Source organism: Notamacropus eugenii, chromosome 3 (genome assembly GCF_028372415.1).
Source record: "Notamacropus eugenii isolate mMacEug1 chromosome 3, mMacEug1.pri_v2, whole genome shotgun sequence".
Taxonomy (NCBI): Eukaryota; Metazoa; Chordata; class Mammalia; order Diprotodontia; family Macropodidae; genus Notamacropus; species Notamacropus eugenii.
In genome coordinates this window covers 232,327,733-232,342,517 of record NC_092874.1, presented here as the reverse complement: position 1 = coordinate 232,342,517, position 14,785 = coordinate 232,327,733, and the positions used below count along the sequence as shown (strand labels likewise).

Genomic DNA, 14,785 nt, shown 5'->3' with positions numbered 1-14,785 from the left:
TCAAGACTGAGAAAGATTCAAGATAAGGGTTGTCAAAAAATAAACCTTAATAAAATAAAAATAACAAATAAACCTTAATAAAACATGACTATCTAAGCTTCATAACTTCTTTTATTGTCTAGTATCTTTGCTTTTCTTTGATTGTCTAGGTTTTTTTTTTCTTTTTTAAACCCTACCCCATCTCAGTCAATTTAAGGGAAGGTATAGTTGTTTTGTCCTTCACTTAGTTCAAGAGAGTCTGGAAAAATCTAGGTATCCTAGATATCCCGGGAAGGATTTGTGGTAGTTTTGATGAAGAGGCCAATATTCAGTTCAGTAAAACAGTCATTTGTTAGGACAACTGTGTGCAACGTATACAAGACAAAAAAAAAATGAAACTATCTCACTGATATTTGTAAGGGCAAGCAAAGTAGGATCATTTGCTGTTTTTATTTTAGTATAATCAAGTGCCTCTGATTGAATCTTGTCTTTACCAACCAAGAGTCTTTATTAGGAATAAAGTAAAGAAACAGTATATGTTTTTGTATTGTTAATATGATTAAAGATCTTCCCCATTCATTAATGGACCTGCCCATTAATGGGAGTTTGATTAGGGAAGATTTATAGGAAGGTCCATACCTTTTGTTAATGAGGCACTGGTTCTCAAGGGTTGGGATATCTTCTGGCTCTAAAAAAGGTATAAATTCTCTCAGGGTGAGGTTTTACTTTGAGGCTTAGTTTTTGGAAGAAGCTTTGTGTGCCAGATGAGACTCTGGGAAGCTGCTAAGGAGCCCCCCAGCTTTGAAAACCCAGATGTTTGTGCTTCCTTCTCTGGCAACTATGGTCAGAAGACAGCCGGATCTGTCTGTTGATTTGTGATATATGTATTGCTTATATCAGACAGTTTGGAAGCACTGTCTGTTGATTTCCTGAACTAAGTGAATGATACATGTGCTTGATTAAAGGAGATTGTTAACCCCTCAAAAGTTGCCTTTCTTTTAGAAAAGCAGATCAACGAACCTCAGATAGCAGGCTCCCTTCTATATGTTGGGGTGCTTACTGATAACAACATTTTACTAGAGGGAGGTAAAATAATATGCACAAAATTTCAGTGGATCTGACATTAGGGCACCAGATAGACTCTACTGGATCTGGGCTTGGAACCTATTTAGGGTAAGAAAACTCGCAAAGAGTGATCTGGGGCTCATCTGTGAAGTGTCCTCTTAACCTTCTTCAGGGGGAGTATTTTTTTTCAATCAAAATTTTTTTCAGCTACTAAGTATTTATTTTCTCTCCCTCCAGCCTCCCCAATACATCAAAGAAGACAGATAAAAAAAATTTAAAAAACACCTTTGTAACAAACATAAAGAGTAAAGCAAAATAAATTCTCATTTCAGCTCTATCTAAAAATGTGTCATTCTTCAGACTTAATCTATTCTCTCTCTCTCTCTCTCTCTCTCTCTCTCTCTCTCTCTCTCTCTCTCTCTCTCTCTCTCTCTCTCTCTCCCTCTCTCCCCTTCATCATCAGTCCTGGAGGGAGGTGTAACTGGCATATGATGCAACTAGATGGTACAATGGATGACCCAGCAAGATCTGAGTTCAAATCTCACTTCAGATACTTGAGATACTTCAAGTCTCACACAAATACTGTGTTCTTCCTTTGTTTTCGAAGAAGACCATGACATCAGAGAAATGATGGCATGACTTGCACTTGACTTTGTTTTGAGTGAGGGAGGGCTGTGCAAGGTCTCACTTTCTACTCCTGAGCCATCTGGGTCCAGTGACCAGATATTCATCAGGATGAGTGGAGATGGCCCAGGATGATGCAATGGGAGACTAAGCTAAAAATTTCCTCCCTTCCTTCCTCCCTTCCTTCTCCCCACACCCCCAACCTTAAACACAGTGCACTCTGAAGTCCATGGGCTGAACAACAATAGGTCCCTGCCCAAGCTCCACTTGATCGCTGGCTTAGAGTGATTATCACTAGTAACAGTTTAAATGACTATTCCCTGACTACTTCTTAAAGAGGTCTATTCACTCCCTCTAAGTGAGTACCTGAAAAGGCCATCCTAAAAAGACCAAGGGCCAGAAAGTAAATTAAAACTGAATGAAATAAAAACAAAAACAAAATAAAATTAGAGCCAGTGGAGGATTGGCTCTTAAATTTTCTCCATGTCTCAATCAAACTTGAAACATCTGGTTTACTGTGGAAAACTGCTGCTGCTTTTTCCCTCTTCATATTTTCATCAAGGATACCCTCAAAGCACACATAGACCATTCTCATAATGATTTTGTAGCAGCAAGAAAGCATGCAAATACAGAAGTAATGCTTTTTAAGAGGGTCTGCTTAGTGTAGTACAGAAAGCCCAAGGTGGATGAGGATGCAAGGGGAGAGGATGCAAGTACCAGAAAAGACCTTTGTCTCCAGTCAGGTCTGGAGGGTCGGAGTGGGATAATAATAGCACCTGCCTTCTAGAGTTGTGAGAATTACTTAAGATAATACTTGAAAAAGTGCCTGTCACAGTGTAACAGCTATATAAAACCATATGGATTTATACTACTAGCCTTACCAAGTGTTTCTTCTTGTGTCAATCTTCTAGAAGTCATATATGCCTTACCCCAGATATTCTGAACATTTGTGTAATAAAATTATAGGACCAGAAGGAGATTTAGAGGTCATGTAGTCCAGGTGAATTCTCCTTAGATATTGACAAGTGGTCATCCAGCCTCTGTTTGAACAGCTGTTCATCCTTCGTTTCAAAGAAGACCCGTGATATCATGGGGTGACATCTTGACTTGCTTGTTTTGGATTTAAGTGAGGCAGAGTTGCACAGAGTCATCAGCCTCATCACTCTCTCTTCCAGAGTCTTTGAAGTTCAGTGGTAAGACATAGATCAGGATGACTGGTGATGGCCCTGGAATGCAGGGAATGACCTTGAGGTCTTCGAAACCTGATCAAGTTCTAAATGTTCCAAAATTCCTGCTTCAGCTGCCTTCATGGCCACTGGAACAAATTGTTCTCATCGGCCCATTTCACTGAGGCAATGCTTGGGGTGGACACACCCTTAACTCACAGATGGGTTTCAGCCTGTTGGTTACCAGGTTTAGACCATCTGCCAAGATGGGTTTATCAGATGTGGCAGCTGCCCATGCTACAGCTTCTTGGAGTCAAAGGTGAGAGCTGGGTGACAGGTGGACACCAAAGGTGGATGGATAACCTTGAAAAGGGCTCAGCAAACCCTCACACCACAGATGCTAGTCTTCCCTGAACACTCTGCATACCCCATTTGAACATTTATCAGGGATCTCAGTATTCCCTAAGGCAGCCTATTCTGTTTGTAGATAGTTATCATTGTCAGCAAGCTCTTCCTTCCAAAATATGACTCCCTATAATTTCATTTCAAGTCAATAAACATTTATTAACTATTTACTATGTGTGGAACATTGTAGTAAGTGAGATACATGGTTCCTACCTGCATAGAGTTTACAATCTCGCAATCCAGTTCTATCCTTGGTTCCAATTTTGTCCCCAATAAACCATCTCCACTGATAGGTACCTCAACAACTTAAAAGACTCAGTGGCATCTCCTCCAAATCACTATGTTGATTATTTTCCTGTCAGAGAATAATATCCCTTATCTCAAATGCTTTCGTTAGCTCTAATCACCTCATTAAACTTTTCATAGTATTTCAGAAGGTGTGAATTTCTTCACTGGGTGGAAAAATGAAGGAACTGCATTGTTTTTACTCGGCTAAAGGAACATTCCTTGGGTCATAACATTTCCAAGAAAAATAGACCTTTGGGCATTAGGGGAATGACATAAATGCAGAAAGATTGCTCTCTGGTGGGCCTAATAAAAATTGCAGCATTGGGAATTCCAGAAGCAACGAAGGCAAACCGATTCAACACTGGTGTAGTTGTTTTTTTAAGTCTGAGAAACAGGATGGAATTTCCGATCAGAGCCAGAACTAGGCTAACCACTACAAATTACACCTGATGTAAAAAGAATGTAAAGTGGCTTTCAATAAAGGGTGGGGGAGAGGGGGAAGCGGACAGAATACCACCAGCCTATTGGCACTAGAACTTAGGTTAAACCAGCCTCAGGGGCCGCACCACAACCCAGCGAATAGCTTCTAATTCTAACAAATAATGCTTGCTAACTCAAAGCCAACTAATTACTCTTTCTATTCTGCTGAAGTACTGCAGGTGTCTGCCTCTAAATCTGGGCCCCTGGGACAAAGCTCCCATCACCTGACTTTAATATTGCTGTGTTCTCAGTCACCTTCTTCCTTCCATAAATGTTTAGTAATTGAGGAAACTAACTCAATTCTGATCTCAGAAATTAGTCAATTCTGGGCTTAAGTCTCAATGTTTTCTGTTCTTGGAGGACAAATTGGAATTTATTCCTTAATTTTTAGAGTATTTCGTTAACCACTCTATGTACATTGCCCTGTGCCATTTTTTGGCACAGTGGGAGTTTGGTAGTTAGTTGTGGTCTTCTAACTGAACAATAAACATAAATAGCTGTGTACAGGTTTTTTAGCCTCCTTAACCCTGAGGTGGATACAAAGTTTAGCGAAGATATAGTCCTATATGAAGTTTATAGTCAAACTGGAGAGTGGGTACATGGAGTAGAGAGTCAAGAGGGAGATAGAGAAGTCTTAGGGTTTGTCCTATAGGAGGACAATTAGGGGACCAGACCCACAGCAGGCAGCAAGGTCAGGGACAAAATTATTTCTTATCTTCTCATCCTCTATTTTCCCCTTCTTTTCCAGGTGTGGGTATAGAGATGGGGAAGGACAGGAAAGTGCATTCAAAAAGAAGGATTTGGGGAGGGGGCAGTTGGAGGAAAGAAGGGGAAGGCATAAAGGGTATGAGAAGAGTATTTGATTCATTATTTCATGTAAAGATCAATCCTCTTCCTGTGATCTTTTATTTGAATATGGAAATACTGATGCTTTGGGGGGGGGGCGGGTATTTGTTTGTTAAATTCAGAATCAGATGAATGATTGAATGAATAAGAGTGGGAGAAAAGAAGTAGGGAATAAGGAAGTCAAGGTAAGTGTACAAAGTTGGGAGGTGCACAAATAAAGTTCATATTTGTCCTTCCTTTTTTCAAAGAGGACCAATGACCTCACAGGATGATATATTGACTTGCTGACTTGTGAACTGAATTTAAGTGAGGCAGAATTGCACAAAGTTGTTTCTCATCCTGAGTCATCAAAGTCTGGTGGCAGATGCAGTTTGAATGACCTTGACACCTTCAATGCCTGATCAGATTCTACCTGCTTCAGCCAACTTCATGGCCCTTGGAACAAATCATTCTCATCCTCCCAGAGGAAGTGTTCACATGCCTGGAGTAGACATTCTCCTAACTCACCAATGAGTTTGAGGCCTGTCATTACCCTTGACCTGGTTTAGCACCATCAGGCTGAGATAGTTTTAACAGGATGTGGTAGCTGCCCATGCTACAGCCTTAGGTTGAGAATTGGGTGACAGGCAGACATCAAAGGTGGATAAGCAGCCCTGAAAAAGGCTCAGCAAAGCCTTCTTACCAGAACATCCCATAGACCCCACAAATGCCAAGGTCATTAAGGGGGTGGGAGGGTAACTTGATAGATAAGTGCTTTTAACAGTATAAGTGCTTCTTTAGCGGATGCCTGTGCAGTGCCTCCATGCCTTCTGACTGTGATTTTTATCCATAGAGCTTCCATAGAGCATTGGGGTTGCTTGAAGGTCTCTCTCTGGATCTTTTATTATCTAAAGAAATCTCAGTAAGAGTTTCATCTGTTATCACTCATTCTTGACCAGCCCAATCACTCTTTTCATTGACAAGCATTTATTGGGTTCCTACCGTGTATCAGGTAATTTACTAAGTGTGAAGGATACATAGATATTCTTGAGGATTTTTTAAAATGATTCTTAAGAATGATTTGTAATTCTTTTCATATTCAAGTCATTTCCATAATATGTCACAAGTTACACCCACCACAAATTTTTCTATTGTCCTTTGAGGTACTTGTAATTCAAATTCTTCTGAGACCATGGAGTTCCATGATTCACAGCCATTTAGAATTACTGAGAGAACAGTGGATTTTGGTTTGACTCTCAGTCTGGCTACTTGCTACCTCTGTTTCCTTGGGTAAATCGTTTAAGCTTTCTGGTTCTGTTTCCTCAATTGTGAAATAATAAAGGCTTCTAAAGTCCCTTCCAGTTCTATGATCCTTTGAGGTTGGGGCTCTTGAGGCAATGAGCAGTTTGGCATCACTAAAATCATTGAACCCATTTTCTCAATGCAATTCAACCTGCTCTCCTCAATTCTGGGCGTAACTCATTATGCCCTTGAAAAGAAAGATATACTGACCAGTAACCCTGTGGGCTACTTGTCTAGCTGCATACCATAGTCTCAGGAATATGTGTTTTTCATACATTTCAAATTTTCAGTGTGGATGATGAAACCAATCTCTTTCACATTAGTATATATTTTACCTGAAACTGAATACAGTTAGAAAAATGTCATCTGTCAGTGGGAACATTTAAGGAATCTTGTTATCAATAAGAAATCTTTTTTTTTTTTGAACTCTGAATAAGGCAGCCTCCATGACATTGACAGAAAGTCTAGATCAGCACTTTCCCCAATTTTACAAGACTCGATGTCAATATGTGTTGGTTCCTAAACATGAATTATTTCTATAATTGTGCACCTAGTTTGTAGAATCATAGACGTAGGACTGGGAGGGAGTTCAGAAACTATTTATTCCAATTCCTACAGTGGATAAAACTTAGGCTCAGGTTAACAGATCTGAGATCTCTATATTTGCATAATGCAGAGTATATGTATTCATGACGGTATCTTTTAGGACACTTCTAATGTGTAAGTCATGCATTCATTCAACTAGCTAATAATTATACTAATAATAAATAGATAATTCTATTAAGCACCTACTGTGCTTATGTGCCAGCTGCTATTACTACTACTACTGCTACTACTACTACTACTACTACTACTACTACTACTACTACTACTACTACTACTACTAGGATCTGGATCTACAAAGACAAAAACAAGGCAGTCCATACTCAGTCATGTCCATGAGCTTACATTCTGATGGGAGCTATCTTTGGTTAGAATAGAACTGTATCTATTTGAATAAAACTATCATTTTAACATTTAAATGCAGTGGACTTTTTTCCCTACTGCATCAAATGCTGTTTTAAAATCAATCAACATTAAAAAAAACAAAAACTTTAAAAGACTTGGTATCAATGAAATAACCAACTACAATTCCAGGAGACTGGAGATGAAGTCCACCTCTAAACAGGGCAGATTGAGTCATACGTAGATGTAGACATGCACACACAAATACATATACATATATGTATATATTTACCTTTAGATACACACATATATGATAAGGTCGCTGGAAGAATGTTTTCTTTTAGCTTGACCATATACATGTTTGTAACAGTTTTGTTTTTCTTGATTTCTCAGTGAGAGGTGGGGGATTTGGGGGGAGGAGGAGCGAAGGGGGGGCAGAAAGTAATTTGTCTGTTTGTCCAGGCCATCGGGGACATGATGACATGACTTGCACTTGACTTTGCTTTGAGGGAAGGAGGGCTGTGCAGCCTCACTTTCTCCTCCTGAGCCATCTGGGTCCAGTGACCAGATATTCATCAGGATGACTGGAGATGGCCCAGCATGCACTGGGAGACCTTGGCCTTCTTAGGCTTTAGCCTAGTCTCCTAAGCCCAGGGCGCTCGGAGGCCCAAGGGCGGACGCCCATAGGTCGCTGCCCCAGCTCCCCTTGAGGGCTGGCTCTGAGTGATTATCACTTGTAACAGTTTCTGCTGATTGCTACAGTTTCTTTTGTTCATTACAAGGGCCATTCCCTGACTGCTTCTTAAAGAGGCCTATTCACTCAGTGGATGTTACCTCCCTCTAAGTGAGTATCTGAAAAGGCCAAGGGCCAGAAAGTAAATTAAAATGTAATTAAATAAAAACGAAAATAAAATAAAATTAGTCCCAGTGGAGGGTCGACTCTTACATTTTCTCCATGTCTCAATCCAACTTGAAAGATGTGGTTTGCTGGGGAAAACTACTGCTGCTGTTCTCCTCCTCATATTTTCATCAAGGACACCCTCAACGCACGCATAGACCATTCTCACAATGATTTTATAGCAGCAAGAAAGCATGCAAATGCGGAGGTAATGCTTTTTAAGAGGGTCTGCCTGGTGTAGCACGGTGAGATCGGGGTGGTTCACTCGGCGCATGCGCGAAGCGAGAGGATGCAAGCGCCAGAAAAGCCCTTCGCCTCGGGCCGGGCCTGGAGGGCGGGAGCAGCGGAGGCGCCCAGTCATTGGGCTTCCGGGGCGGGGCGTGGTGGAAGGGGTGGGAGGGGTTGGAGCGTCTCTCTCCCCCTCCCTCTACGCCTCAGGCCAGGCCATCGGGTTGGAGGGGGGCGTTCCCTCCTCCCGTCCAGCTGGGGGCGCTGCGGCCTTGGCGGCGGGCGGCTGCTGCTGCTGCGGTCGCCGCAGCCGCGGGGGCTGAGTAAGGGGGGGGGCGCTGCCTCCTCCGGAGCGGCGGGGGGCGCTGCGGGCCGGGCGGCGGGGGTGGCCCGGGCCGGCGCCGAGCTCGGCGAGTCGGATGGAGAGTCTGGCCGAGGCCGGCGGTGCCGCCTCCTCGTCGGGCTGGGGACGGCGGGCCGAGGCCTTTGTGTGAGGAGGCGGCGGCGGCGGAGGCGGCGATGGTGCCGTGGGCCCAGCGGAGCCGGGTAAGCGAGTCCGGGCCGAGGCCCAACCCCCGCCCCCGGGCCCCTGGGGCCTCCCTTCCCCCTCCCCCTCCCGCTCAGCGCCCCCCGTCCGTGCCCAGCTCCCCAGGTCTTGAGAACGCTCCCCCTCCCCCCAGGTCGCTTTGTGGCTCTGCAGGCAGCCCAGGACCAGTTTGCAGCCACGGTTCATTTTGTTAGTGTCCTTTGGAGGAGGTGCCCCCCCCATCCCCGTCTCCCTCCCCACCTCCCCAGGAGGCGTGGGGCTCCCGAGGAGGATGCTCGGTCGGACGGCCGCAGCACAATGCGTGGGCCCCAGGAAAAGTTGGGAGCCCCCCCAGCAGCGGGCGCAGGGAATACTGGTGGGGAGCGCTTCTTTAGGAGAGGTCCATGGCAAAGTGAGATTCCGCCTGAACAAACACGAGCGCATCCTTCGGGGCCAGGCAGGATTCACGCAGGAGAAGGAGGGACGCTGGAAAAGTTTTTTCATGACTACCCCATCTGTTAGACCGAGATCTGTAGGGCCGGGGCCGCTCAGAAACCAGCTCCAGGCTGCCGCAAGAGTAAAAGGGAGCCAGGTATCTATCTTACACTGAACCGAGGAGGGGATGCTGGAATCTTCTGAAACATCCATCTCCATTCTGCTTTGTGTTTGTTTGCTTTCTACCCAATAGTGGATCTTTAAATGTTGTAACGACATCCACAGAAGGCAAGGAGGGTAGTGGCCAGATGGTGGAGGTAAGCAGAAGTTTAGGTACTTGTTAGAAGCTTAGAAGAGTGGGGAGAGTGAAAGGAATTTGGGAAATAGTAGGAGCTGATGATGGACTGAAGGGACAGAGCTATGAGACAAATCCAATAGAAAGAAATGGCTTGTAGTTTTTCTTAAGTAATAATTAATTGTGCTGAAATATTTTAAAGGCAGTAGGTAGTATTAGAAAAAAACATAATTCAGTGAGACAAAAGAACCTATTTAGGAGAATATGAGATGAAATAATAAGAAAAATTTGGACTTACTGGTCTCGGAGTGAAACTAAATACGGTATTAGAATATTCTTGACTGATTCTTATAGTATAGTTACAGAAGAACTTTTTGCCTTAGCCTTTACTTGACCAGCCCTGCCTTAACAGCTCTGTAAAGGTGGACTTACTATGTATTTGCCAACAGCTGTTGGATTTTTGTCATGGTAGGTATCATTTCTACCAACTTTTTCTCCATAGCATGCTGCAGTCCCTTTTATCACCCTGCCAACACTCTACACACACACACACACACACACACACACACACACACACACACACACACACATATTCTGTCTGACTGAAGCTTGGAAATGATGAGATTGATTTGTGGTATTTTCTTCTCCAGAGCCCATTGCCCTGCAGACGTTTGGAAATCTATCTTCTCATGCCATCCTCAGATTAATGGTGCTGATAAGGTCGAAACTTTATAGGATCTGCTAAAATGGGCATGAGGATCAAACTACACAGCACCAATCACCCCAACAACCTACTGAAGGAGCTCAACAAGTGTAGGCTCTCAGAGACCATGTGTGATGTTACCATTGTGGTAGGAAGCCGCTCTTTCCCGGCTCACAAGGCTGTGCTTGCCTGTGCAGCAGGTTACTTCCAGAACCTTTTCCTGAATGCAGGACTAGATGCTGCCAGGACCTATGTAGTGGACTTTATTACCCCAGCCAACTTTGAGAAAATCTTGAGCTTTGTCTACACATCAGAACTCTTCACTGACTTGATCAATGTGGGTGTCATCTATGAGGTAGCTGAGCGCTTGGGCATGGAAGATCTCCTTAAGGCTTGCCACTCCACTTTCCCTGACCTGGAAAGCACAGTTGTGACTAAGCCCCCCACCAGCTCCAGTGAAGGCCGTTCTAGTACTCAAAGCAGCACTTCAGCCGAACCAGCTCATTCCCTTGGAGAACTCCGAAGTGTTGGTGACCAGTTTGGTCCTGACAGGAATTATATCTTGCATAGTGATGTTGGGTTAAACTATAAAGATGAGAGAAATCCTTCCAGTGACAGCAACCACAGCCTGCCACTATTACACCAGCCACCACCATCTAAGACGGAAGAGCATGATGCCCCTGTCTCATTCACTTCAGTTACAAACATGGTAACTCAGCCAGGCCTTGGTACCCTCAGTATAGGCACACCAGCTAATTCAAGCTCCTTCCAACCTTTCAAGGTTCAGAGCAATGGGGACTTTGGCAAAAATAGCTACTTTACCCCTGATAACCCATTGGATATTTCCACAGGGAGTAACTCCTGTCCAAGCAACAGTGACCATTCCAAAGATCAGGGGTTTGGCCAAATGGATGAGCTGCAGTTGGAGGAGCTTGGGGAAGATGACCTGCAATTTGAAGATCCTGGAGAAGATCTAGTTCCAACAGATGAAGTGATAGAGTTGAGTGATGACAGTGAGGAGGAGCTAACATTTGGAGAAAATGAAAACCGAGAGAGTAAGGCCATGCCCTGCCAAGTGTGTAAGAAAGTGCTCGAGCCCAACATTCAGCTGATCCGGCAGCATGCTCGGGACCATGTGGACCTACTGACAGGCAACTGCAAGGTCTGTGAGACCCACTTCCAGGACCGAAACTCAAGGGTTACCCATGTCCTGTCTCACATTGGCATTTTTCTCTTCTCCTGTGATATGTGTGAAACCAAATTCTTCACCCAGTGGCAGCTGACCCTTCACCGAAGGGATGGAGTATTTGACAACAACATTATTGTTCATCCCAGTGATCCACTACCTGGGAAGCTTGGTCTTTTTATGGGGGGAACTAGCCCAGAGTTAAAGTGTGCTGCTTGTGGGAAGATAATGGTCAGAGATTTCCACATGGTTCGGGGCCACATTCTAGACCACTTAAACTTGAAGGGCCAAGCCTGTAGTGTTTGTGACCAGCGCCACCTCAGCCTCTGCAGCCTCATGTGGCACACTCTTTCCCACCTGGGCATTTCTGTCTTCTCATGCTCTGTCTGTGCCAATAGCTTTGTAGACCGGCACCTCTTAGAGAAGCACATGGCTGTTCACCAGAGCCTGGAGGATACACTCTTCCACTGCCACTACTGCAGCCAGAGCTTCAAGTCAGAGGCTGCATACCGATACCACGTCAGCCAGCACAAGTGCAGTGGAGGAAGCAGCCTTGACTCAAGATCTGGTTTTGGAGATCGATTACAGCATCCAGCTTTTCAGAAGCGGAAATTGCCATCAGATGAGTTCCTGAGTGAGGAGCTGGCCCTGCAGAGCCAATCTGGGAATAGCAAGTATAGCTGCAAAGTGTGCGGCAAGAGATTTGCCCACACAAGTGAGTTCAACTACCATCGGCGAATACACACAGGAGAAAAGCCCTACCAGTGCAAAGTGTGCCATAAATTCTTCCGTGGCCGTTCAACCATTAAATGCCACCTGAAAACACACTCGGGTGCCCTCATGTACCGCTGTACAGTCTGTGGTCACTACAGCTCCACCCTCAATCTCATGAGCAAGCATATAACTGTGCATAAGGGCAGCCTTCCACCTGACTTCACCATTGAACAGACATTCATGTACATTATCCATTCCAAAGAGGCGGAGAAGAACCTGGATAGCTGATTGGGCTACATTAGACCTGAGAGCCTGGTCCCAAAAAAGTAGCCAGGATGTTGCTTTTCCAATGGCCGGTTGGCCCCTGACTGAAGTTACAATTTGCCTTGCTAGGAATTCCAATTCATGTTGTGTTAAAGGAAGAAAGGAAAGAAATAGCACACAAACTGAGAAATCATTTTTGAAAAGCAATGACCCTACCATGTTTACCTCCACACCTGCTCGTGGCCAGCAGAGGCCATGTTTTTGGTTCTTTGGGGGAGCTGGGATTGTGATCTAGTAACAGAGAAAGGAATTGATTTCAACTAGGTCCATACTCCCCAGGCTCTCTAGTTTTAGTTCACTGTTAGGTTTTATGCTGCTAAGAATCCAACCCACAGCCTCAATGAAAAGGGGAGGTGAGAAGAAGTCTTCAAACTGCTTTTTAGTTTCACTGTAGGCATTACCACAGCTCTGTGGCCTCCAGCAGGATTAACCAGTTCCAAAGATGATCCCAGAAATAAGATCATTCATAGAGTCCGACTAGTCAGGGCAGCCTACCTTGCATTCTGAATTCTAGCCTTTAAGGTATTGGTGCTAGCCTGCCACACAGACTTACTCGAAGTCCCTTTAAGTGTTAAAAGTAGTTGGACAAGATGAAGAACCTTTGAATTGAAGTGAGGGCTTTGTATCTAGAAAAAGGAGTAAGACAGAAAGTTTAGACGTGAAGCCTAGCCCAGAAGGAGTTACTGTAGAGCCATTTGAAACTGGGTGTAGGTGTGGGCAGTAAGGTGGATTTCTTCCCTCCTCATTTCCAAAGAAAAATAGTTTTAGGGTGTTCCAGCCAAGGCTTTCAGGACTTCCCCAAGGGGACAGAGATAGTAAACCACCCTAATGTAAACATCTGTCTCTGCTCCTCTCTATCCATCCACGGGTTTTAGAGGAGGAACCTTGGGCACCCTAGGGGAGAGGTTGTAACATTTCTGTCAGCAGTAACCTTGCCTTAATTTTCATCCAGTCTCCTGCCCAAAAAGTATATGTCTTGGCCCATAGTTAAGATGGGAAAGAAACCCTGTTGTGATGGAATGGTTGGTCCTGTGAGTCCTTCAGAGTTGATGGGACCAGTTAATAATAGTGGCATTTTATTGGTGGGGTATAAGTTTTTACTGTCTGTTTTAATCAGGTAACAGTTTTTTTTGTGTATTTGTTTTGTTTCTTTTTACGTGCACTAACAGGCAGGAGGCAAACAGTGCTTTAGTAGCCCACCTTTTACTTGCTGGAATTCATCCTGATCTGTCCGCATGTCACCCCCAGGGGGTGCTGTTGGATGGACCTAACCAGTCCACACACAGGAACTGGCTGATCCTCTTTTAATTTTATGAAAGGATCATGCCCAAAGATTTGGAGGGAGGGAGAGAGGGATCCCTCTGAACTAGATCTTGCATGTTCACAAGGTAGCACCCTCAACCAGAGTTGCCCTCAGTAACTCATACTACCTCACCCAGAGCAGATGCTCTGGGAGTTCACAGCCACAGCCCCACACACTGCCACCTGTGTGAACTTGGCAACGCCCAGTGCCATTTCACAAGCAAGTGATTTTAATTAACCCTCAAAGCCTTTTTAGACTTTAATATTTATTATTTTTGTATACAGATCATCCAGCATCCACTTTGTATGACAGATTTCAGGAAAATGAGGTTCCCAACAGTGAGTGGCTACATCCCAGGAAATAGTTCTGAACTAGGGGTTTTGGTGACAGGCACAATCCAGCCAAGAACAAGCCAAATAGACCCTTACTTAGCCTAAACTGTACTGAGTAGTGCCCTCCTCTCACAAATAGAGGGAATAATTTCTCTTTCCCCAAATAGATTCCTCACTAGGGTAATAATCCCAGAGAGCACTTTCAACAATGGCCTAACCTCTAGAAGTCTGGGAACAAAGAACACTAATCATGGAAACTGGTGAACTTTCTAATTCTTTCATTCCTTTTTCCCAATCCCCAGGCAGAGTTACCTGAGAGGTTTCTAAGGAAGGCAGGGAACCATGTTCAATAGGCCAGTGATTTCTTGATGGACCATTTTGAACCCCTTCCTAAATTAGGAAACTGTCCTTTCCCTCTCCATAAGTAGCAAGATGGGCAAGCCAAAGTTCCCCCTCTATTGACTTGCTGATTCTTTGCTTCAAGGTGCTGCTGTCTGTAAGTGGAGCCCTTTTTCTAGCACTGAAACAGCAAATGCAGTATCTTACTCAGAAATAGAACAACTCTCTGTTCAAGCAGATGGAATGTGGTGGTGAAAGGACATGAACAGGAGCCATTGTAGGTCCACTTTCTACCATCTACCACCAACCTGTTAGAGTCTTACTTGAAAAACTCGCTATGAAAGTTGTACTGATATCCCTTTCTTGTTGACAGGCCCTTCCTTTCTCTCTTCCCCTTCATCATTATAAATATAAAAGATTAAC

The 14,785-nt window shown here is 44.3% G+C and overlaps 1 protein-coding gene across 1 annotated transcript; it reads left to right on the top strand.

Annotated features, from left to right (window-relative positions):
- Positions 1-8,618: 8,618 nt before the first annotated feature.
- Positions 8,619-13,856, top strand: ZBTB39 (zinc finger and BTB domain containing 39). The gene is made up of 2 exons (XM_072655093.1): positions 8,619-8,751; positions 10,112-13,856. Exon 2 carries the CDS (start codon positions 10,208-10,210, stop codon positions 12,350-12,352), a length of 2,145 nt encoding a protein of 714 aa, XP_072511194.1. The 5' UTR covers positions 8,619-8,751; positions 10,112-10,207; the 3' UTR covers positions 12,353-13,856.
- The last annotated feature ends 929 nt before the right edge of the window (positions 13,857-14,785 follow it).